A 24,695-nucleotide genomic window follows, 5' to 3' on the forward strand; every position below is an offset into this window, starting at 1 on the left:
TATACATCTACCTAATTTGTCTATTCAATCGTAATTGAGGGGAACACGATCGACGATATATTTCTACATTTCCATAATCTATTTTATAAACTAAATTTCCTGTTGTATATTAGTTGTTGGCAACCCTTCAACTCTCATAGACTCTTTATATATAAACTCAAGCAACTTTGATCTCACCTTTGTAGAAGCCTCACATGAATCTCTCTGATTCATCCGCTACTTTTCCTCAATTTTAATTCTCATTTAAATATAAACAAAAAACATTATATGAATGGACACTCTTAAAAATGTACTAACTTGTTAAGAATCACATTATTCACATCATATTTACTAGCCGACTATGATATTCTTAGAGATGCTCATTCCCGAAGTCTATATTATTTATATTATATTTAGTACTGATTCTGTTCCATTTTTTTTTTTTTTTTGACTAATATGGCTTATAGCCTTACAATTTGAGTATCCGTTCTAAGATAATCTCGAGGTGAGCCAGAGTCGAACCCAGGACCTGGGCCAACAGAGGATAAACCCTTAACCACTTGGGCTATCCAATCGTGCTCGATTCTGTTCCATTTTAATTGCTTCTTAAGATGTTAAATAAAATCACATGTAAACATAATTATTTTTTATAATATTTATATCAAAATAAAATTTTAGAATCGAAAATTTTATTTGATATAAGAATTGAATTTTCTATTATGTGTAAATATTACTTTTTACACCTTAATATATGTGTTAAAAAAATCAAATATTAGTTAAAATGGGACAGAATAAAAGCCAGTTACTAGAGACGCTTTTAGAATTCAAATTTTAACCATGATCACAGTTACCTATTCATGAACATCCTTTATCTTTTGCAGGTGGTGAGCTCATATAAGCTTGGAACCCAAGCTTCTCAAATTTCAGAGTAGGGTAGTTGGAATATCAGGTCACAAAAAATCGCCCAAACCGCATAAACCGTCCGCAGTGCACCACACCGCACCGCAAAATACGATTTTTAATTTTCGTGGTGTGGTTGCGGTTTGAATTTTTCACAAACCGCGCAGTGTGGTTCGGGTTACGATTTGACATTTTGCTAGTGCGGTTCAAACCGCACCGCACCGCAATATAATAACATATATAATATGGGTCATGTTCAACAGAGAACTATTAGAGAGAGAACCATAGAACCCTTACCTTATTTCTGAGGGTTCTGCAGCAGAACTTAAGTATTAGTTAGGGTTCTGCGGTAGAACTTGACATGCAAAAAAATGTTAATATCTATGTATTATATTTTAAAATTATTTTTGAACACATACAACGATGAAAAATCATGAAAAAAAACATGTATTTAGATTTAGATCCTAAAACTCGATTTAAAATTTAGGGTTCTGCAGCAGGACCTTAGTGGTTCTACAGTTCTATTTTAAGAACTAGTTCTCTTGAGCGCGACCCTATATAAATATATTAGTATTAGTAATTATTAGATAAAATTATATTATATACATGTATAATATTTTTTGAAATCATATACGTGTATAATATTTATAATGTATAGTTAAAGTTTTTCAAGAAGCAAGTTTTACAGAGTCCCCACTTTGTTGAAGTTATTGGAGCATATTTATATTTTTATAAATAAAATATCTTGTAAATAGTTATTGGACTTCATAGAACTTGATTCTATTATTATATGTCTCTTACTACTCACTAGCTATTATTTTATGTACATTTTTGCTTATATTTTTTAGTATTTGTTGTAACTCTGAAATGATAAATATTGTATAGATTTATTGCAATTTTTTTTATTACCATATATTTAACTTTTTTTATAATTTCAACTAAAAAGATTAATTCTTAAATGTGCAAACCGCATAAACCACACCGCACCGCATTTTTCGTGGTGTGGTTTACGCGGTTTTACTCTGAGCGTGATGCGGTTGCGGTTTGCATTTTCAACCAAACCGCATATGCGGTTTGGATTGCGGTTTTAGAGAAAAACCGCACCGCTGGCGCCGCGATCACCCTGGAAAATTAAACAAAAAGTGAAATGAAGCAGATACAAGGCAAAACAAATATGATATTACTTCTTTATTTCATAGTTTTCGGTAACTATTTTTTTTCAAAGCTTGAAGTCAACTTCTACAGAGCATGACATTACTTCCAGTACCATATGTAAACTCCTGCTTAACTGACCAAAGAGGTAATCAAAACAAATGAGCAAATAGATATAATAATTATTTATTTGTACTACCGTCAAAAATTCAGTCCTAATTCACAAGTAACTAATTGTTTCATTATCCTGGAGCCAATGTTTAGAGTTGGAACCATTTAGAGTTGAAAAAAAACCATACTGCGATTTAGAGTTGAAAAAATAACATACTGCGATGTCACTTTATATAGTGAGAAGGTTAGAATTAAGCTGCACAGTGGTAGCAATGGGTATGGTTTTGACTGGTAATTTCTCAGATCATAAATATCAGAGTTCACTCATCAAGGGGACACAACCAACGGTTGAATGTGTTTATGGTAAGATTAGACTCGGAATTTTAACGAACACGAAAGATTATACTACTATATACCTACGACATAGATTTATAACTAGATTTTGACAAGAACACAAATGTTTGTCCTCTATACACAAAGTCGATATCCTCTCAAGTCTCCCCATGCTAGGCTCATAGGTTTCTTTGGCATATGATTTGGTCTGAGATTTTTAACTTACATTTGTACTTACAAACTCTTTATTGAAATATTCTCTCTAGTGTATTTTGACATGATATCAATCACAGACTTAACGGAATCATTCTTAACCAAGACTTAGCAATCAGACTTATTCACTACACTTTCAAGTTTCATATGCTGATCGTAGTTGTAAATTAAGTACACAAACACAAACCACAAATATTTTAAACACACGGCAATCCTATCTAGTTATAAGCTTGTAATCCTTTGTTCAATAACACAAATTCAATAACAAAACACCCACAAATACTTTAAACCAAACACCTATATTAATTACGTGCACAAAACACCCACAAATCCATGCATGCACAAACACACAAACATACAAAACAACTAAAACACAAACACAAACAGAGCAAGCACATGACAGATTAGGCCAGATACAAAAACAGACCAAAAAAAATCATATAAACAGATCATAAAACTAAAACAACTAAACTTCAGCCAGATTAAAGCAAATATAAACATATGGGAACCAGATTAAAGCAAATTACAACAAATCAGAGCAAAAAAAAATCAAAACCCTAAAATAAGCATAGTGTACGGAGAGCATAAACTATACATATAGAGCATAAACTATAACACGCGTATAAAGTATAAATCCTATGATAAACCCTAAAATAAGCATATCGTAGTGTATAGGGAGAGAGATATACACATAGAGAGAGGCGCGGGGAGAGAGCTTACAGAGAGAGAGGGTTACAAAGAGAGAGCTTACAGGGAGAAAGAGCGTAGAAAGATGCGAGAGAGAGAGAATTGAGAGAGACGAGACCAGAGAGAGGAGAGAGCTGCGAGAGAGAGAGAGAGTTGAGGGAGATAACTGATCGAGACGTTAAGAGGGTTTTAATCGAAATAAAAGAGAACGACGCCGTATACACACAAAACGCCGTCGTTTAAGCTGGGCGGGGAACCGAACCCGCGACTCCTGAGTACCAAGTATAGTGCTCAAACATCAGACCAGCCACAATTTTAAGTATTAACTAAAGGGACTTATATATATATCTACCTTTATTTTACAAAATAAAATAAATAAAAAATCAATTTATAATATTCCTTCAACTAATGTTCAAATTGATTGATTTTAAGGACCAATATAAGTTAAGTAATTATATTCATATCTGTACGGTTGGATCATTTGAATTGTTTATTTATTTATTTTTAAAAATAACCCTACGTTCATATTTAAGTATAACCTAATATTTTCGCTAAATATCTCAACAAATAAAATCCTATTGACTTGATTTTTGGTATATAACTACGATGAGTACTTAATTTATGATCCGTACGGTTGGATCGCGTAAAAACTAAATTTATTTTTTTGTAAAAATATAATTACCCTACGTCTATATTTAAGAATACCATAATATGTTCGTTATAATATCTCAACAAATAAAATACTATTGACTTGATTTTTGGTATATAACTACGATGAGTACTTAATTTACGATCCGTACGGTTGGATCGCCTAAAAAACAAATTTATTTTTTTATAAAAAAATAACCCTACGTCTATAGTTAATAATAACATAATATTTTCGTTATAATGTCTCAATAAATAAAATCCTATTGACTTGATTTTCGGTATATAACTACAATGAGTACTTAATTTACGATCTATTCATATAGTAAAACATTTAATTTTGAATAATTTAGAATAATAACGTAATTAAAAATAACACATCTGATATACAAGTAGTCTTACGTGATCCACATATAATAGAATGTTTTTTAAATAGTTCAATTTTTTTTTGCCAGTAATTTGTTTAAAATATTTAAACATCTTAGTCAAGTTTATACATAACATATGTGACTTCGGAAAGTAAAAATTATGTTAATTCTGTTTTTTTTAAAATTATTAGTTTTATATTATATTAATATATTTTTATAGTATAAAAAAGGTTATAAAAATGTATTTTGGTTAATCAAAACCATCTGATTCTTTGTCTCCGCGTTGATGAGATTATTTTCTTTATATTCTTTCAATTGGATCGTTCAAATAATATATCATTTCATCATGAATAATTTGGAATGAATAACGTAATTCAAAATAACACATATGATATAAAAGTAGTCTTCTGTTTACGTAATCCGCATATAATACGATTTTTTTTTAAAATTATTTTAAAAATACTTACATATTAGTCAAGTTTATACATTAAATATGTGACTTCGGGAAGAAAAAAATTACATGAATTGTATTTTTAAAAAAAATATATTTTATTAGTTTAATATTATATTTATGTATTTTTCATAGTATAAAATGGTTATAAAGCTATATTTTAATTAATAAAAATTATCTGATATTTTATCTCCACGTTGATGAGATTATTTTATTAACATCCGTACGGTTGGATCGTCCAAATAATATAACATTTAATTTTGAATAATTTCAAAGGAAATAATTGAATGTTATTTATAATTAAACCGACCAACAGATGCATCGAATGGTAATCACGGTCGGTTATGAGTTCCATAGGTCGGTTTTCTGCGTTGTGGAATGGTAAGTGTCGTCCGTTATGAGGTCTGGCGGTCGGTTTTCTACGTTGTAGAATGGTAAGCACGGCCTGTCGGTCGGTTTTCTAGAAGATGAATTGTATTATTGGTCGGTTTTGACCTTCGTGGTCGGTTTTTTGGTTTTTTTCCAAAAAAAAAAGAAAGAAGAAAGGCATGTGCTGCTTCTATTTGTTTCCATTACCTGGGACTAACAACCAACCAACAAACCAACTTCTAAGAGCTAAAAGCCAACCAAGAAATTACATAAATTCAACAGGATCATAAAATTTCAAGTACTTAAATTCAATAGCATCATAAAATTTTCAATTACAAAACTCTTTTCTTATTCTAACTCATTTTGTGTCGAAAAAGGTTTCAAGTTTAACGTGCTATATATGTTGTGTTAGTGGAGCTCTTTCTTTGGTTGGAATATGTTGTTGCATTTAGATAATATTGGATTCACATGACAATAACAATATACTGTGTGATCTTAATATCACATTTTTTATTAATTTACTGTATTTTATTTTTATAATGTTAAATAGAATTTATCTTAAATATATATAAAATAAATTTCTCAATCGCGCGGAGCGCATTTTCCTCCCTAGTTCCATGTATAAATGAATTTATTTCTAAATGAGTGGTCATAAATAAGTGACAGGTGCATTTAAAATTGATACTTATTGTGTAAATACATTAATTATTGATACTTAATATTTTAAATATAATAAATGAATCATCTATCGATAATTTTTCTCCTCGTCGCTGTTTAATATGTAGAATTTTATAAGTTTTAAGGCAATAGTAATATATGATTAAAATGACTAAATTTTTACGAATAATAATTAATTGATACTTATGTAATGACATGTAAATTTTGTCATCACATTTAATAATAATATTTTGGGTTTTTTTCAAAAATACCCATTTTCTAATTTTTTTAAAAATATATTGTGCAATCATGTATGCAACTTCGTTTACAACTCTTGCAACCTCAAAAGCAACCACTTTCAACTTGTAACCTAGTATACTGCATTGATCCTATTTTTGAAAATAAGTTTAAAAATATGGGTAGTTTTGCATATTTCCCTAATATATTTCTTTTACATAAAAACATTCAATAAATTTAATAAATACAAAACTATTGCAATAAATTTAAAACATGCTAAAAAAATTAATATCCATAAGAAAAAAAAAAGAATTTGAAAATAAACAATAATGGGGCAACAAACCAGAAATAAAGTAAACAACCAGGGGTGTAAAATGATTCGGGTGATCCGGGTACCCCTCTCCTCAAGTACGCGATCATATTATTTTTAACTTGTCCAAATTTTGGTCTGGGATGGTTTTATTCGGGTATAAACCGATCCCAGGTATTTTAGATTCGAATCTGAACCAGATATTATCTAATATCGTATTTTCTCTTTTTTAACTAGGTAGTTTATGATCCATCGAAGTTGGATATTATCCACTAACATTAAATATCATTATTATTTCAGTTGTTCAAATAATTATCATTTAGTCTAAGTAAACATAGTATTATAAAGTATAATAATTTTAAATTAAAACTTATAGTTATATGTTGGTATATATCATTTTATTAAATATATATGAAGATAATAAGTATGATCACATTAAATAAATCATATTTTATGAAGATACAAACTTAAATAAGATATTAAAATTTTAAAAAATAATGACTATTTACTTGCAAATATGATGGTGTTAAAATATAATAAGTATATGAGTTTGAATCGAATATGAACCTGGATCATATTCAGTTATTCGGGTAGGATCATATTATGAAAAAATATATGAGACCGAATGTGAGCAGGTATAGATGTCTTGTATCGAGGATCATATATTATACAGACTTAATTTTTCCGCCAGATTTGAATTGTTTTCAAAACGGATATGAGACATGTATATATTTTCGAGGAGAATATGAGCAGAGACACCGGATAGTCCGTATCAATTTACACCCCTAAGCAACCCTGACTTTACATGTTCATGTTTGTAAGGAAACGTTCGGTTTGAAACAGAACGAGGTAGATGCTATAAAGAAACGGTAAGCACTACAAAAGCAATCAGTGGTATAAAATTTTCCCACATAATATAATCTATTTATATTTCTATCTATGGACTATACTACTTTTAGTGGTATAAAATTTGTCTACAAAACATAGTAGGGTAAATTTTTGTATGCCATGTTTTTTATAATTTCAACTAAAAAGATTAATTCTTAAATGTGCAAACCGCATAAATCACACCGCACCGCATTTTTCGTGGTGTGGTTTACGTGGTTTTACTCTGAGCGTGATGCGGTTGCGGTTTGCATTTTCAACCAAACCGCATATGCGGTTTGGTTCGCGGTTTTAGAGAAAAACCGCACCGCTGGCACCGCGAGCACCCTGGAAAATTAAACAAAAAGTGAAATGAAGCAGATACAAGGCAAAACAAATATGATATTACTTCTTTATTTCATAATCTTCGGTAACTATTTTTTTTCAAAGCTTGAAGTCAACTTCTACAGAGCATGACATTACTTCTAGTGACATTACTTCTAGTACCATATGTAAACTCCTGCTTAACTGACCAAAGAGGTAATCAAAACAAATGAGCAAATAGATATAATAATTATTTATTTGTACTACCATCAAAAATTCAGTCCTAATTCACAAGTAACTAATTGTTTCATTATCCTGGAGCCAATGTTTAGAGTTGGAACCATTTAGAGTTGAAAAAATAACATACTGCGATTTAGAGTTGAAAAAATAACATACTGCGATGTCACTTTATATAGTGAGAAGGTTAGAATTAAGATGCACAGTGGTAGCAATGGGTATGGTTTTGAATTAAGATGCACAGTGGTAGCAATGGGTATGGTTTTGACTGATAATTTCTCAGATCATAAATATCAGAGTTCACTCATCAAGGGAACACAACCAACGGTTGAATGTGTTTATGGTAAGATTAGACTCCGAATTTTAACGAACACTAAAGATTATACTACTATATACCTACGACATAGATTTATAACTAGATTTTGACAAGAACACAAATGTTTGTCCTCTATACACAAAGTCGATATCCTCTCAAGTCTCCCCATGCTAGGCTCATAGGTTTCTTTGGCATATGATTTTATATGTATAATTCAATAATTCTTAAGATTGTTAGAAATTTGGATTGATCTCCAAATTTTTCAAGATTTTAGTAAAATCTAAGTTACATTTTAATATATTTTTTAAAAAAATTTATTGTTAAAATACCCAAAATTATAATTTTTCTTTTCACGGTACAACCATATATATAATGTCAATTGCGACTGTTTCAACCAGCATTACAATCACATATATAATTTTGATGGTGTTTTTGAAAATACAGATATTTTTATATATTTTCCTTAAAAAATTAGCATAAACTATCTATAGCGTAGAAGTATAATATTATTTAAACTAAAGATTATTTACGAAAAAAATCTAATGTAGTCATGCAATTATAGCTTACAAATTTTCAAATATTTGTACAAAAGGTCTTACAATTATTCCTAAGTAACTTGTGGATAATAACAATAATAATACTGATAAAAGTATAACACTAATAACAAAAAAGGTAAAAATATGATACACATAAAAATTAAAATGAAAAATATCTACATAATTATGTAAAATATATTATAATATATATGATAAAATAATATAATATATAATTAATTCATATGTTAGCTTTCACATGTGAAAATCTAGTAATAGATTACTTGATTCCATCATTTTTTTTTGCTGAGTTGTGGTAAAATCTGCATAATGTTACAAACAATTTATAAAAAAAAAAAAAGAAATTTAGTAACCAAATGAGTGCATCAAACATAGAAATTTTAGCCTCTATCTTCAGGTTTTGGGAGGAAAAAGCATTCATTAAAATAAAAAATAATAGACAAACTTTGCAGCAAATTTGGGAGGCTAATTCTCTTGTCAAATTTCATAATAGAAGTCAACAAGGCTTGTCCACAATAGAAGAATAGATTTTCTAGCATTATAATTTAGTGGTGCTTCATCTTTCTTACCAATATATATATTTTTATCCAATAATAGATAAACATGAGATCTGCTTTCTAGATTTTATAACAGTGCTTGTGGTTATTGGTGGAAGTGACAGTTTTGGCACAAATTAATCAGGGAAAATATATTACAAAATTCCTAACTCGTCATGCAATTGATTCTCAGTAATGGTGTCGTTGGAGACCTGATTGGTTACAGAAAGGTTGTGACAAGATATTAAAATCACCCCCTAGCTCTCTGCGCCCACCCCTCGCGAAATCGCCCACCACGCATAATCTGGAATTTAGGAAGTCTCATATTGGTGCTCAAAAGTCCAAAGAAACGGAGGAATGTGGAGATAACAAGATTCTTGGAGGGTTGGTGGAATTAGTGGTGGTTGATGACGGTGTACGATGGAGTATCGATGGTGGTTTTGGGTTTGGCTGAAATCGTTTGGATAATTAGGGTTTTATCAAAAGATTGAAGGAGTATTCGCTCTTGATAGGATTGTGTTTTATCCCAAACAATGTGCTTATGTACCGACGAAGCCAAATGTAGTTATTGGGGAACAAGTAACCTAATCTGAATACGTGTCTCATTCCTTGACTCCATCGATGGGACACCACTTTAGATTAGGCAGGTATGAGCTTGTGAAGTACAGCATCCTTCCGAGGAGCATGATACTAGATGGGTGACCCGACCCAGACTATGTGGACCTCCTCTGAGTTAACTATACGGGCTAGCCCTCTGTCTTCTCCGAGGGCGAGGTTGAAGGTGAGCCTGATGAACCTAACAAAATAATAATAACAGGGCTTTTGAGCCTAATTGACTGTCTTGATATCAGGCGATAATTAGACTTTTAGGCGAGGAGCAATGACTTCGGGCGAGGTCCTTCTATAGCTTTCTTTCACTAGCAGCGTAATTGACTAGTTACAGGTGTCAGTAGTCCGATGAAAATCTACCAGGGGCGAAGTCATCATTAAAGAATAGAGTTATCAGTTATCATGCAATTATAGCATCCGAGTTGATATTTGCCCATAACAGCTACAACAATAGAGATAGATACACTTCATCCCGATACAATGAAGGATGAAATCGAATTTCTCTTTCATGGTTACCAATATGAATTTATGAGTACGGCATATAATAAAAAGTATTGGTGAGCTTTTGCGAGGGCAAAAAGTCAAGTGTCAGTTTCTATAGTTCTTGCTTTAGCTGGAGTCGTTTTGTAACATATGACTGAATTGCCACAAAAGTAAACAAGTCTAAAGAATTAAAATCCTAATTATCGAATTCCTATGAAATCAAATCTCATTTTTGAATAGCTTAAGGGGAGGCTTAGTATATAGCAGATAGAACATAAAATATTTAGCCTCTTCAGGTTTTCGGAAGAAAAGGCATTCATTAAAATAAAAAATAAACAAACGTTGCAGCTAATTCAGGAGGCTATGAAGTAAACGAGACACTTGGATGACAGCATACTCATCAAAGGTTAAATTGGGTGTTTGGTTGATGGTTAATGAGCCCGGTTAACGGGAATCGGAACCTAATACCCATACATTGTGTTTGGATTAGTAAAATTTTTGCTTGGAATGGGAACCTCATTCCATCTTGAAGGGTAAATCAATACCTCCACACCCCTTGGGTTACCATTTCCAATACCCTTCATTCTCATAACCCCATTCCCATTCCCCATTCCCATTCCCACCAATCATCCAAACACCCCCTAAATCTGGGGAGGCTAATTCTCTTGTCAAATTTCATAATAGAAGTGAACAAGGCTTGTCCAGAATAGAAGAATGAGATTTTCTGGCATTATAATTTAGTGATGCTTCATCTTTCTTACCAATATATATTTATATCCAATAATAGATAAACATCAGATCTGCTTTCTAGATTTTGTAGCAGTACTTGTGGTTACTGGTGCCTGGTGGAGGTGACAGTTTTGCCACAAATCAGAAAATTAAAAATATGGAAAATGACATCTTGTTGCGCAGTAATTCCTTGGATATATCGACTTTACAATTTAAAATCCTGTAAGTAAAGTGTACGTTTAGAGTGTGACTGGGGCACTATATATGGACTCGATTTATTTCAACATGTTACAAAATTCCCAAATTTTCATGTCCAAAAGTAGTTCTCAGGAGTTCAGTCCTTTGTCGTTGCATGTAGACCTGATTGGTTACTGAATGGTGGTGATAAAATACTAAAATCATCCCCTACCCCATCTGCGCCCACCATGCAAGACCTGGAATTTGGGAACCTGGTATTGGTGCTCAAAAGTCGAAAGAAACGGGCTGTGGTTTTAGGGATGGCTTCCAGGCATTTTGAGTACTATACAAATTAATATATTATTAATGTTTTCTCCTAATTATTATTATTAAATCTAAAGTTAGATATTGGTGCTAAAAAGTCACCATTATTGGGCTGTTGTTTTTATTTTGTCGTCTCGAAATTGAATTGTTAGGATTTTCCAGGTTATAAATACTAAGCCAAATCAGTGAGATTTAAACAAAAAAAAGTGTGAATATTCAGATATCTTGCAATGAGCAGCCAGTCTCGGCCATTCGCAGAGTATGGTCCAGATATTTGGGATGAGAAATTCACTTCTAATCACAGAGACTTTAAGGTATCATTTTTTATGTGAAGTTGCTAATTTTAGCGGTGACTTTTACTACTAATTGGTGATCCATAAGTAGATTTGTTAATGGAACATAGACCAATTATACTAACATGTCTCAGTAATACATAAACAGTTGTGGAAAGCATGTACAGAGGAACGCGATGAGCTTGAAAATGAAGTAAGGAGCATGCTGTTGTCTGCTGGTTTAAACTGGACTGAGAAGTTGATTCTGATCAATACTATTGAACGCTTAGGAGTTGGCTACCACTTTGCTGAATATATTGAAGTCATGTTGGCTGAAATGCATAATGCTCATGCCTGTACTATTGAAAACTTCAATCTCTCCACTACAGCACTTTACTTCCGAATCTTAAGACAGCATGGTTATAACGTCTCGTCAGGTAAGCTAAAACATATAACATAGTGTGTTAAACAGAAATAAATATAAGAAATCATAGATATGCATGGATTATAATGAACTGAATATATTCCCTTATACTTGATTGTTGGTTTATTTCATCAGATATATTCAGCAAATACAAAGATATTGATGGAAATTTCTCTGAAGCTATCACAACAGACCCGGAGGGGTTACTAAACTTGTACGAAGCAGCACATTTGAGAACACATGGGGAAGCTATGTTAGACGAGGCACTTGTTTTTACAACATCTCACCTAACATCTATTGCAGAGTCTTTGGATTCTGGCCCATTAGCTAAACAGGTGCGGCGTTCCTTGGAGCAGCCCTTACATAAGGGAATCCAGAGAATCGAGGCTAAGCATTCTCTCCTTTTGTATGAGCAGAGTCGATCGAGGAATGAAGTGCTACTCAAGTTTGCGAAGCTGGATTTCAATCTAGTTCAAATGTTGTATAAGCAGGAATTATCTCACTTAATTAGGTAACCAACCACACATGCCAATGATTTAAATTTTATAGAATGCACAAATTAATGTGAATAAGGCTAATTTCAGTAAATTTGCAGGTGGTGGGCTGATATAGACTTTAAATCCAAATTTCCTCAGTTTCGAAGCAGGGTAGTTGAAGGTTACTTATGGGCTGTAGCAAATGCATTTGAACCTTGCGATGCAACCGCTCGTATCATGTACACGAAGATGCTTTGTGCCCTTTCAGTTACTGATGACCTCTATGATGCATATGGTACAATGGATGAACTAAATATGTATACTAAGGCCATTGAGCGGTAAAGCATAAATTACCCCTTTTTGTGCAGAGCCAAATTATATAATATATACCGCCCTTCTCTAACACCAAGTACAGCCTGTTTTATTGAACATATGGGGTTTAATTATACAGGTTAGACGCTGGCAGCATCGATGGACTTCCAGACCACTCTAAATTGTGCTACATCACTTCTTTAAATGTCTTCAGAGAATTTGATGAAGCAATGGTTAAGAAAGGAGTTTACTGTGATCTTTCTTACCTCAAAGAAGCAGTATGTACTCAGAAAAATTTTCTTTTTCGTAAAGCTAATAATACAACATATAAGACATACCATAAACTCCTCAGATGTTTTCTTTTTGTTCCCTCTCTTATACGTACAGTTCAAAGCAAACTTGTTGGCTTTTCATAAAGAGTCTACGTGGCGGGACAAGGGCTATGTTCCACCACTTGAAGAATATCTCATGAACTCAACAACATCCTCTTGCATATGCATGCTTGGATTGTGTATTATTTTGGGGAGGGGACATGGTGACACCATTGGGGCATGCAGGTGGGCAACAAAAAAACCAAAAGCTCTTGTTGCGGCTGAAAAAATGGGGCGAATAATAAATGACATAGTGGGCTATGAGGTTCGGGGTTAATCATGACCTAATAAATATACATAAAACCTTAAATATTTTGCTTTAGTAAGTTGTAAGACGCTAATTAGTTATTGTCTTTGTTAAATTTGAAGGAGGAGCACCGCCGTCCACATGTTGCTACATCCATCGATTGTTACATGAAGGAGTACGGGGTTTCAAAGGAAGAAGCGATTGTCAAGTTATATGAAATGATCGAAGACACATGGAAGGACATAAACGAGGAATGCTTGAGGCCGACACCCGTTGCAAGAAGTTGTATCACCACATTTCTCGAGCTGATGAGAGTAAATCATGTTACCTATAAGGATAATGATCGATACACCCATCCTGAAGGACTGAAGCATGAAATTACCCTTATCTTGGTGGATCCGATACCGATATGAACTACAATATCCTGCAGTTCTTGAACGGTTCTATATATAATTTCCTTTTTTGAACCTGGGAAATGTGGCGTTTATCTATGTACAAATATTGTTTTCCATCTATTTATGTCTTTATACACTACAAATAATCAAGCAACAAACTTGTCTAATTTGTGTGTAACCTGAATAATATTAATTTTATGCAATATTAATGATCATAATTTATCACTTGTGCATGCAGTGATACGGTATATTGTTGGAAAACGGGGGCTATAAGTCTACATTGACAAGTCATTTATCAGCAATATTATATTGAGTGAATCCCCATTAGGAGTTCGGGTTTGAGATCTTCCTGGCACATGTTTAAATACTTAACTAAGCAATGGATGAGATAAGATGATCTAAAAATGCTTTTTTGGATGTATTATTATTTTTTGGCTTGGGCTCAAAAATTATGATACATATTAATTTAATTTTATTTCAGATTAATTAATATGATTCAATTGAATTAATTAAATTAATTCAATTATGTTTCACATTAATTGATATGATTTATAACCGACACAACTCCATAAGTGCACATAGGCAACCCTCAACACAGTTTCACAAGACCTGAATGGTGTTGCATAAGGTAATAGGCAACGCTATGGCAGCGTTACCAATATAGGTGTCACGTAAGACATATAATGCAACACTTTGTACAACACCATAAAATATTGCATTATGGCTCTTTTGAAACTATATATACATAAACACTACAAAAAAACCCGGAATTACCAATTAAATTTACCAACGGAAACAATTCCGTTATAATTTCCCAACGGAATGCTGAGCAACATATCACCAACAGATCACCAACCAAACGTTACCAACGGATTAATTCGTTGGGAAAAGTAAGCGCCAAGATCTCCCGCCTAGCTATACTGACAGATTTAGCATTAATGAATTCCAAACAGAAAAGGTAGCAACGGAATACCAATAGATTTGTTACGAATTAGCGATGTAATTTCCGTTGGTAAATTGGTGCTTCATTTGTCATTATTTTCGTTGGTAATTCCATTGCCAATCAGTCAGTATATGAGAATATAAAGTCCATGTGACATGTTATTATAACCGTTGGTAAGTTTTTGGTAAAGTAGATCGGTCATCAGGAGATCGTTCGCCATTTTTCTTTGGTAATCTGTTGGTAAAGTAGATCGGTCACCAATGTTCCGTTGGGAATCTGTTGGTAAAGTAAATCCGTTAGCATTTATTTTCGTTGGGAATCGGTTGGTAAAGTAGATCGGTCGTTTTAATTCCGTTGGACATCCGTCAGTAATCGAAACATATTAAAAGTTTCACCAGACATTTCTTTCTTCTTCCTTCGGCTTCCAAACTTCTATCACCTCATTTTCTCTCTTCCGAAAATAGCTAAAAAATCACCTCAATTCTTCCCATTTGCAAAGAAGATTTACTCCATTTATATTAAAAAAGGTTAGATGCTCTTCATATCTTTTTTAATATTAATGACTAATAATTCGAAATGAAAATTATTTATATATGTTGTTAATTTTAATAACTTTTGTGATATTATTCTTGTATAAGTTGATATCATTATAAGTCCTCATAAATAACGAATATATATATTATATTTGTATATGTTGATAGCATTAATTAAGTTTTGTAATATTATTCTTGTATGTGTATGATGAAAATGGTAGTTATTAGTTCAAAAAAATCGTTGAAATTTGCTTGAATAAGTAGTAATTATTTTATAATCATATTATTGTTGTTGTTAATTGATTCTTATGTAGGTGGTCTTGAAATATGAATAATGACCGATCTTGGATGTATGAGAGGATTGATGATGGAGGATTTTGAAATTCTTTATTTATTTTCGGTGTGGAGGAATTTATGAATTATGCTATATCTCAGCCAACGTCTATAGGAGGGACAAGTATACAATGTCCTTATTCAAAGTGTAAGAATCGAAAATTATGGAATGGAGATATGGTGAAGCTACATATTTTGAAGAATGGATTCGTGAAAGATTATTATGCATGGAGTCGACATGGGGAGTCATACATTTATGATGGAAATGACGAACATCCCTTAGCAAATTATACAAATATTTCACAGGGCACAGATGGGAACAACTTAATGTACAATATGGTTATTGATGCAGCTGGCCCCAGCTTTGATCTGCATAGTACAGAAGAGATCCCAAATGCAGCAGCACAAAATATATACACCATGTTAAAGTCTTCAGAACGAGACTTATATGATGGCCGTAAAACTTCACAGTTGGCTGCCATGGCTCAAATGTTGAGTTTGAAATCTGATCATCACTGGTCGGAGGCATGTTATGATCAAACATCACGATTTGTCAAAGGTATCATGCCTGAAGACAACATATTCCTTGATAGTTTCTGTAGCACAAAGAAACATATGGAAGGACTGTGTGTACCTTCCATTCATATTGACTGTTGTGTTAATGGGTGCATGATATATTGGAACGTAGACATTGACATGGACTCATGCAAATTTTGTTCTCAGCCAAGATACAAGATTAGAGTTAATAGATCTAAGAGAGAGAGAGAGAGAGAGAGAGAGAGAGAGAGAGAGAGAGAGAGAGAGAGAGTAGCTGCTCAAAAGATGATATATTTCCCACTCGCCCCCAGATTTCAAAGGTTATATACATCACGGACTACTGCAGCTCATATGAGATGGCATGCTGATCATTATAAGGAAGATGGTGCGATGCATCATTGTTCAGATTCAGAGGAGTGGAAGCAATTTGATAGAGCACATCCATTATTTTCCTCAGAGAAGGTAAGAAATGTGAGACTTGGACTTTCTATTGATGGATTTCAGCCATTTGGTAGTTCAGGCAAAAAATATTCTTCTTGGCCAATTATAGTGACTCTATATAACTTACCCCGTGGATGTGTTCAAAAGAGGAGCACATGTTTCTATCCAAACTTTTACCTGGTCCGAGAAATCCAAAGCAGAAGAGAGATGTTTTTCTTCAACCATTGATTTTTGAGTTAAAAATGCTATGGGAAGTTGGCGTGGAGACATGGGATACTTCTTCAAAACAAAATTTTCAGATTCAAGCGGCATTGATGTGGAATATAAGTGTTAGGTCCCGATAGAGAGTAAATTAAGCTAGAAGGGGGGGGGGGGTTGAATAGCTTAATCACTAATTTAAAAATTGATGTGGTGTAATAAAATTTATCCCCTTTTTGAATAGCTTTTATCGAGAGTATGAGCAGGTGTGCGGAATCAATGTAAGAGTAATACGACACACGAGATTTTATCATGGTTCGTGATGGCTAACTCAACACTTGGAGTCCACTCACCCCTACTCCAGTCCCCGAGCTCCTCCCTGGACTCGAGATTTTCTCTACCATAAAGAAACTCCTTTACAGTAGGCGGAGAAGCCTTTACAAATATATATCTTGGAGCGTAACTCCCCGTTACCTCCTCACTATAAATGTAAACTTACAAGACTCATCTTGGAGCGTAACTCCCCGTCACATCCTCAAAGTCATTGTACCCTGAGTGTAGTCTTTGAACTTCTAAACTTTTACTGGTCTTGGACAAAGGTCTTAGGTCTTGGGTCTTTCCTCTTCCTCACGGTGCGAAGACGACTAACTCCCCGTTAGATCGTCTAGGAATTGGGTCTTAGAACGAAGATAACCTCACTTCACTTTTCCTCACTGCAAAACTTAGAAAACAATATTTACGAGAAATAATCCTTGTTTATAAAAAGAGTTTTGGACTAGACACGACAAGGCCGATAATGGATATATATATATATATATATATTTAAAGAATACTTTCCGAAAGATATAGATAGATCTAAGTATACTCTTCAACTTACTCCAATACTAAAGATGAGTATTTGGTTGGAGTAAAGAAAGTCTTATAAGCGTGCTTCGCTTTAGACTTTTTCAAGTATTCTCGTGATATTGCAAATTACGAATACTTGTTAATTTAAACTCCCCGTTGAATAATACTTATAAAGATCTTCGGAGTTTAAATTGTCGTCTATGGCTCAAGGGCTTACGACTTGGGTACTTGTCCTATATGACTAACTATTGTTTATTACTTCGTATATACGTCTATAGTTGAAGTAATAAAATCAAGAAAGCTTTATGGCGAGCTCTTTAGCTATTAACTTTTCTTGAAACAACTATTCTCGTAATATAGTCTTTTAGACTAAATGAAGTCGAGAGAGTGTCTTTAACTTTAGCACAATATAATGAGATAACCAAACAATCACAACAATATAAATATTATACACTTTAAACAAATAACAACAATAATGGTGTATAAAGTATATAAATAAGTTAGTTGGCTAAGTTAGTGCTAAGTAAAGTTGAAGAATACTTTTTAGATTTTCTTCCCACGGACACAAGGTGATGGGCGGGAATAGAATCACACTATATAAAATGTATTTTGACCGTCGTCAAATATTAGCATCGATTTAGAGGTATTACGAATCTTTAGTTCATATTTAAACGTTTGATACAAATCGTTGTTCGTTTGTAACTAGGTATATATTTGAGTTTGTATATTTCGAATGATATATTTGTTCTTGTGTAATATAACTCAAATATAACCAATCTTAGTTCGTGTATATATATAATGACTTTTTAGTTCGTGTATATATATTTCGAATAACACGACTCCTTAGTTCGTGTTTGAAATAAATTCGAAACAAGAAATCTCTTTTATAAGAGATATAAGATAAAGAGCTTTAAGATGAATAGATCTACAATAATAACGAGCTCTTGTATATATAATGGTCGGTTAAGACTCCGATAGAAGCTAATATAATAACCACTTACGAAAACGATCGGAAAGTTCGCCGGAAAAATTCGCCGGAGTTTCGGTCGGATTGTGGCTTTATGGCGGAGCTTGGGCAGCCCTACGGAAGGCCTTAAGTAGTAGTGGTTGAGAGAGAGCTTGGTTGGTGGAACTAAGCTTATACAACTAAAACCTTGTATATATAAATATATATGTATGAGAATGGAGGTTTTAGAGAAGAAGTATTTGTTGAGAGTGTTTGTAAAGATGAAAGAGAGGATACTTCAAAAATTCCCAGCAACTAATTGGCTCTTTAGCTTGTGTGAAAAATGAATGGGGATGGGGTGGTATTTATAGGGAAATTTAGGGTACTGGGGTGATGTAAGATGATGTAAGGGATGATGTAAATGGAGTGGGTGAGTTGAGAGATGACTACATGGTTTTTGTCTACTAGCGTTAGCAACATGTGACTCAAAATCTCAGCACTTATTGCTTACTAAAAGTCAAGGTGCACACTCCAATGCAAACTAATTAACTATTAATTAACGAATAAGTATCGTTAATTAAATATAGCTTATCTCTAAACATCTCCAATAAATCCAACCAAAAATATGAAAAATTTATAAATAATGGAAAATGGAAATCTGTGAAGTTTGGTAATATTTGGTCAAAGTTTCCTAGGTCAAACCCTCAGTCAAACCTTCTCGGGTCAACCTTTCTGAAACACACCCCGACAAACATTCTCCAAAAATCACGAAACTTTTATCTAACATACATAAAAATGATATCCCCAAAGTTTCAAGTCATTATATCAAGTGGAAGTATTTTATCCGGAATTAAAACGATAAAATACAAAAATCCTTTTGTCGATTTGTAAAACGTTTTTGGCTATAATTTTGACTTGAATAAATAATAAAAATATATTTCCTTGAGAATAAAATAGTTCGGAGTTTATGGAAATATTTTTGAACATTTAAATTTAATAACCTTCGATAAATAAGGAAATATATGAAAACCGAGAAAATTAGTATTTGGTCAAAACGAGTAGACCCTTGACTAATTTTTGATACCAAAATACTTATAATAATAAGAATCATGGTTTTGATAATTTTACAGTGCATTCTAAGTATTAAAAAAATTCTTCGAAAAATAAGTAATTTGAGAGACCTTGGAGAAAATATTTAATAGACCAAGAAAAATGAATATTAACATTTGACTATCAAAATATTAATAATTTGATAGAGTAAATCTTTATTTTGGATATAAAGCAACTTTTGGAATAAAATATTTATTTTTGAATATTTAAAGATAATTTATTCCGCAAAATAAGAAATTGATAAATCTGGGAATAAATTACTCTAAATAAAAGATTTTGAAAATAATGTTACATGAGGATTCTAAAAAATATCAAATCTTGATAATCCTTTTTCGAACTTCATGCGAGTTTAATTTTACTATAGGAAGAGGGAGAAAAATCTTAGAGTAGCGATATTCCTCAGCATGACTATTGCTTGAATATATATTTCTTAAAAATAGGTATTTTGACACAAAGATATATAAAATGATTTTTCAAATAATTGATAGAAATAACTTTTTCATTTAAAGTTGGTGGGCTTAGATATCTCGTCCATACTCGCCCGGACATTACATATTCAGTTGGTATAGTAAGTAGGTACATGGAGAGACCTACTGTCATGCATCTAAACGCAGTTAAGAGAATTCTTCGCTACATAAAAGGCACACTCGAATTTGGGTTGGTTTATTTAAAAGATGGTGGTAACAACATGTTGTCAGGATATTCCAATAGTGATCTTGCAGGCAACACGGATGATAGAAGAAGCACGGGGGGCATGGAATTTTATCTCAATGAGAGTTTGGTAACGTGGGTGTCTCAGAAACAGCGATGTGTTGCATTGTCATCGTGTGAGGCTGAGTTCATGGCAGCCACTTCAGCTGCGTGTCAGGGAATTTGGTTGCGAAATGTCTTGAAGCAAGTGACAGATGAAGATATTGGTCCAGTGGTGATTTACTTGGATAACAGGTCAGCGATTGATTTAGCCAAAAATCCAGTCTTCCACGGGAGAAGCGAGCATATCGATATTCGATATCATTTTATAAGAGAATGTGTTGAAAGGGGGGAGATCATTGTGAAGCATGTGTGTAGTGAAAAGCAGCGAGCTGATTGTCTGACTAAACCATTGGATGTAGTTAAGTTTGAACGAATGAGGAACTTGTGGGGCATTAAGGATTTGATCAGACAAGTCTGAGATTACGGGGGAGATTGTTGCGTATTAATCTCATACTTGTCATTTGTCATTGTCGTTTTATTTTAGCTGAAGACTAAGTCAGTCACTTAGTTGAGAGTTTTTAGGATACATGTTTAATAAACGTTAAAGTCAGAGTCATGGTAGGAGAAGTAGTTGAGCACGTTGTTCATTTCCTTGTTTTTAGATAGCAGTTTCTTTTTGTTTTGCATCAGCTATATATGTAAGTTTTTGAGGAAATAAAAGTGAAGTCTTTTGGACACCCAATACTTGCTTTGTTTATCAGTTTTACAATACACAGTTTATATAAATATAGAAATATACACTCTGTATTACAATATATTTAACAGTAGTACAAAAATTGTAATAACGATTAAATTGCGAGTATACACAAAGTGATAGTTCTTTAAAGTGAATAGTTCAAGTGGTCTTCCGCCTAAGAGAGTACACATAGTGTACTTTACCCTCAAATGAATATGGGACACGTCATAAATTTTTTGAGATGCTGTTATATCCATATAATAGTAAAGAAATAGATATGTAATCATTTTTTTATTGTCTTAACATAAATGTGAAATGTAAGATTATAAAAAAATAATTGAAGGGAGGTCTTAAAGCTTATAATATGTCATGCATCTGATAAAATAAATAATATAAATTTGTTTCTTTTTATTTTTTCACCTTGATGATTTTAAATTGCAATTATCAGCAACAATGTCAAGGGCGGAACCACAACAAAGGCTATGGTGGGCTTTAGCCTAGGTAAAAAAAATATCCTAAAATTTTCTATTACTCAGCCCAAAAGTTTAGGAGTTAGCCCAACCCATTATATAATTTTTATGGGATGATACAACAGACATATACCGACTCCCGTGGCTTGAAAAACAAAACAGAGCACTCAAATTATATAAACAGTTTCCAATCCGCATGTTCTACTGCTGGTTTGGTCTTTGAATGTTGATATGCTGGTTTTGGATGTTGGTTTATGCCGCTGCAGCCTACAATCAGCAAGCAGTTTTTATATTATGTGTTAGGAATATGTCCAACTTGATGATAATACTCAAAACACTTAATAGAAATAGGTATAAGTTAAAATATAGCCATCAACGGATACCACTTAGTACAAACATCCGTTGATGGAGTAGCTTATATTTTAATAAGATTTTTGTAGCACATTTCTGTAACTCTCAATAAAGTAGAAACTTCACCTTAGTTGATTATTCAAGTCATGTTGACTTACTTAGATTGATAGGCAAAATAGGTTGGTGAATTGTAAATATTAGTATGCCTTGTAATTTTGTCTAAGTGAAGCAGTGTCAACGGATAAGAGTGGATCAACGGATAAAGGATTGTTATCTCTACATCAACGGATAAGGTCTAAACATCTCATCAACGGATAAAGTCTCTAGACTATGCATCGACGGATAAAGCTGTGTAATAAGCCATCAACGGGTAATTGAGCATCAACGGATAAAAGCTTAGCACAGAAATAGAAGTTGATGGTGACTTGACCTTAGCAGTTGACTGAGTTACAAAAAGAATGTGGCAGCCTCTTTGCAAGTCTAGAAGAAAGAAAACACTTCCAATTTGATACAAGAGTCTCAGATTCAAAGATGCTCAAACATTGGAGACTGTATTAACAGAGAAGTGAAGCAACATGTGAAGACTTTCAAGTTGTATTTTTGTTTGTACTTCACGTGTAAACTTTGGTGTTATATAAACCAAAGTAGTAGCAAGTTAGATAAGTGAGAAAATAGTTTTAGTGAATATCTTTCTTGTATTTTCTCTCTCAAACTTGTAAGCAGCTAGCACTACAAGAAAAAGGTTAATAGACATCGGTTTTTGACCGATGTCTTTGTCGGTGATGTATGTATATCGACATCGGTCAAAAACCGATGTCTATAATTTTATTAGACATCACATATAACTATTTTGACGATGTTCATGCAATGATTATTTACAAAACATGTTAGGGATAAATGAGTTTATAATCAAGTTATTATATGACATTACACATACAAGGTGCCATGAATTTTGCCACACATACATCATGTATTCTCTTGAAAGTGATGTTAATGATATTTTTCGACATCGTTTATGTTTAAACATGTGATGTCTATTTATCTAGAAGTCATCAGCTTTGATAAATTAAAACCGATGTCTTATATGTTCTTTAACATCACTTTTGGTTTAATATAAGTGATGTATGTCGCTATTTTAGACATCAGTTTTGGATTAGTAAAAGTGATTTATGCAACCTTTTTGACATCAATTTAGTTTCGATAAAAGTGATGTATATTTGGACTTTACTGAAACAAATCTGAAACTTCGTAAGTATATGTAGCCAAAAATTCAATCAACCAACCATTCAATTTATACATTAACCAACAGCACCTATCAGATCTGCAAAATAAATCAAAATAACTACCACGTTCATCCTTAACAATTCAATCTGAAAACACAAAATCACTAGCAATTCGATCAATCCGGAAAAATATACCAAAATACAAACTACCGACCTACCACTATTATTTAACTGAAGTGTTCCGATAGTACAAATTGAATGACCTTAATTAATTATGTACCAAACATAAGGCTATCACTAGAAACTTTCTAAATTAACATTTTACTATAACCGACTGTTTTCGACGGTAAATTTTATTCTATTTTTTTGTAACCTGATGACGGCCATTCTTCACAATATTTTATTCCTAAGTAATATATGAAGTTGTTTGGTTTATTGTAAAATAAGTACGTGCTAGCCTATAATATTTGCAATTCTGTATTTAAATATTAATAATTTTTTTATATATATCTAAATTAATAATTTAACAGTTATAATGTATTGTATCGGACTAAAACCAAAACCAACTTTTTTCATATTTATCCTTAAAAACATAGAATATTGTTTATAACTTATAATTGAGAATTCACTTAATTATAAGTGAAATACTGTATAACTTAATTTATGTGTTTCGTTAACTTTTTAATATTTTGCTTATCAATCAAAAGTTAAATAATAAATTATTTATACAAATATTATTCATAATTAATTTTGACTTGTAAGAGTCTGACGAACGGACACCATATCGACTTATTTCCCAAAATTAAAATATTCTGTATCTGACTTCTCGAGCTGTTTGTATACTCCATTCTCTGTTTCAATCTCTTCTTTTCTCTATTTCTTTTATTTTGCGAACTTTCTAATGATTATATTTTTCCTAATGAAAACCCATAAAAGTTAATTAAGTGGATTGAGTAACCCATAAATTTCTTTAAATTTACACATACGAGATCAAACTTTCCGCTAATTAACATTTCATATTTTCGAAGATTCCAAAAAAAAAAAAAAACTGAACCGAGTTGACATAACTAATTCTATCTCCCACCAGCTTCGGCCGGTTACAATTTCCAACACCGCGGTAACTGCATGTTTCCACCACCACTCCCGGCGGCGATCTTTGTCTTAACGGACTCGAATTCGGATATCCGGCAAGGAATTTGGATCCCACCCGGGTGATCAAACCCATATATCTTCTCCGCTTCTTTCAACAATCTCCCAAACAAGGGATGGTTAA

The 24,695-nt window shown here is 32.7% G+C and overlaps 1 protein-coding gene across 1 annotated transcript; it reads left to right on the plus strand.

Annotated features, from left to right (window-relative positions):
- Window positions 1–11,722: 11,722 nt before the first annotated feature.
- LOC108206779 (valerianol synthase TPS8-like) lies at window positions 11,723–14,289 on the plus strand. Its single transcript, XM_017377186.2, has 7 exons — window positions 11,723–11,879; window positions 12,007–12,274; window positions 12,397–12,772; window positions 12,857–13,075; window positions 13,189–13,327; window positions 13,437–13,685; window positions 13,790–14,289. The coding sequence occupies exons 1-7, from the start codon at window positions 11,796–11,798 to the stop codon at window positions 14,078–14,080; spliced, it is 1,626 nt and encodes a 541-aa protein (XP_017232675.1). The 5' UTR covers window positions 11,723–11,795; the 3' UTR covers window positions 14,081–14,289.
- Window positions 14,290–24,695: the final 10,406 nt, after the last annotated feature.

Source organism: Daucus carota, chromosome 2, assembly GCF_001625215.2.
Source record: "Daucus carota subsp. sativus chromosome 2, DH1 v3.0, whole genome shotgun sequence".
NCBI lineage: Eukaryota > Viridiplantae > Streptophyta > Magnoliopsida > Apiales > Apiaceae > Daucus > Daucus carota.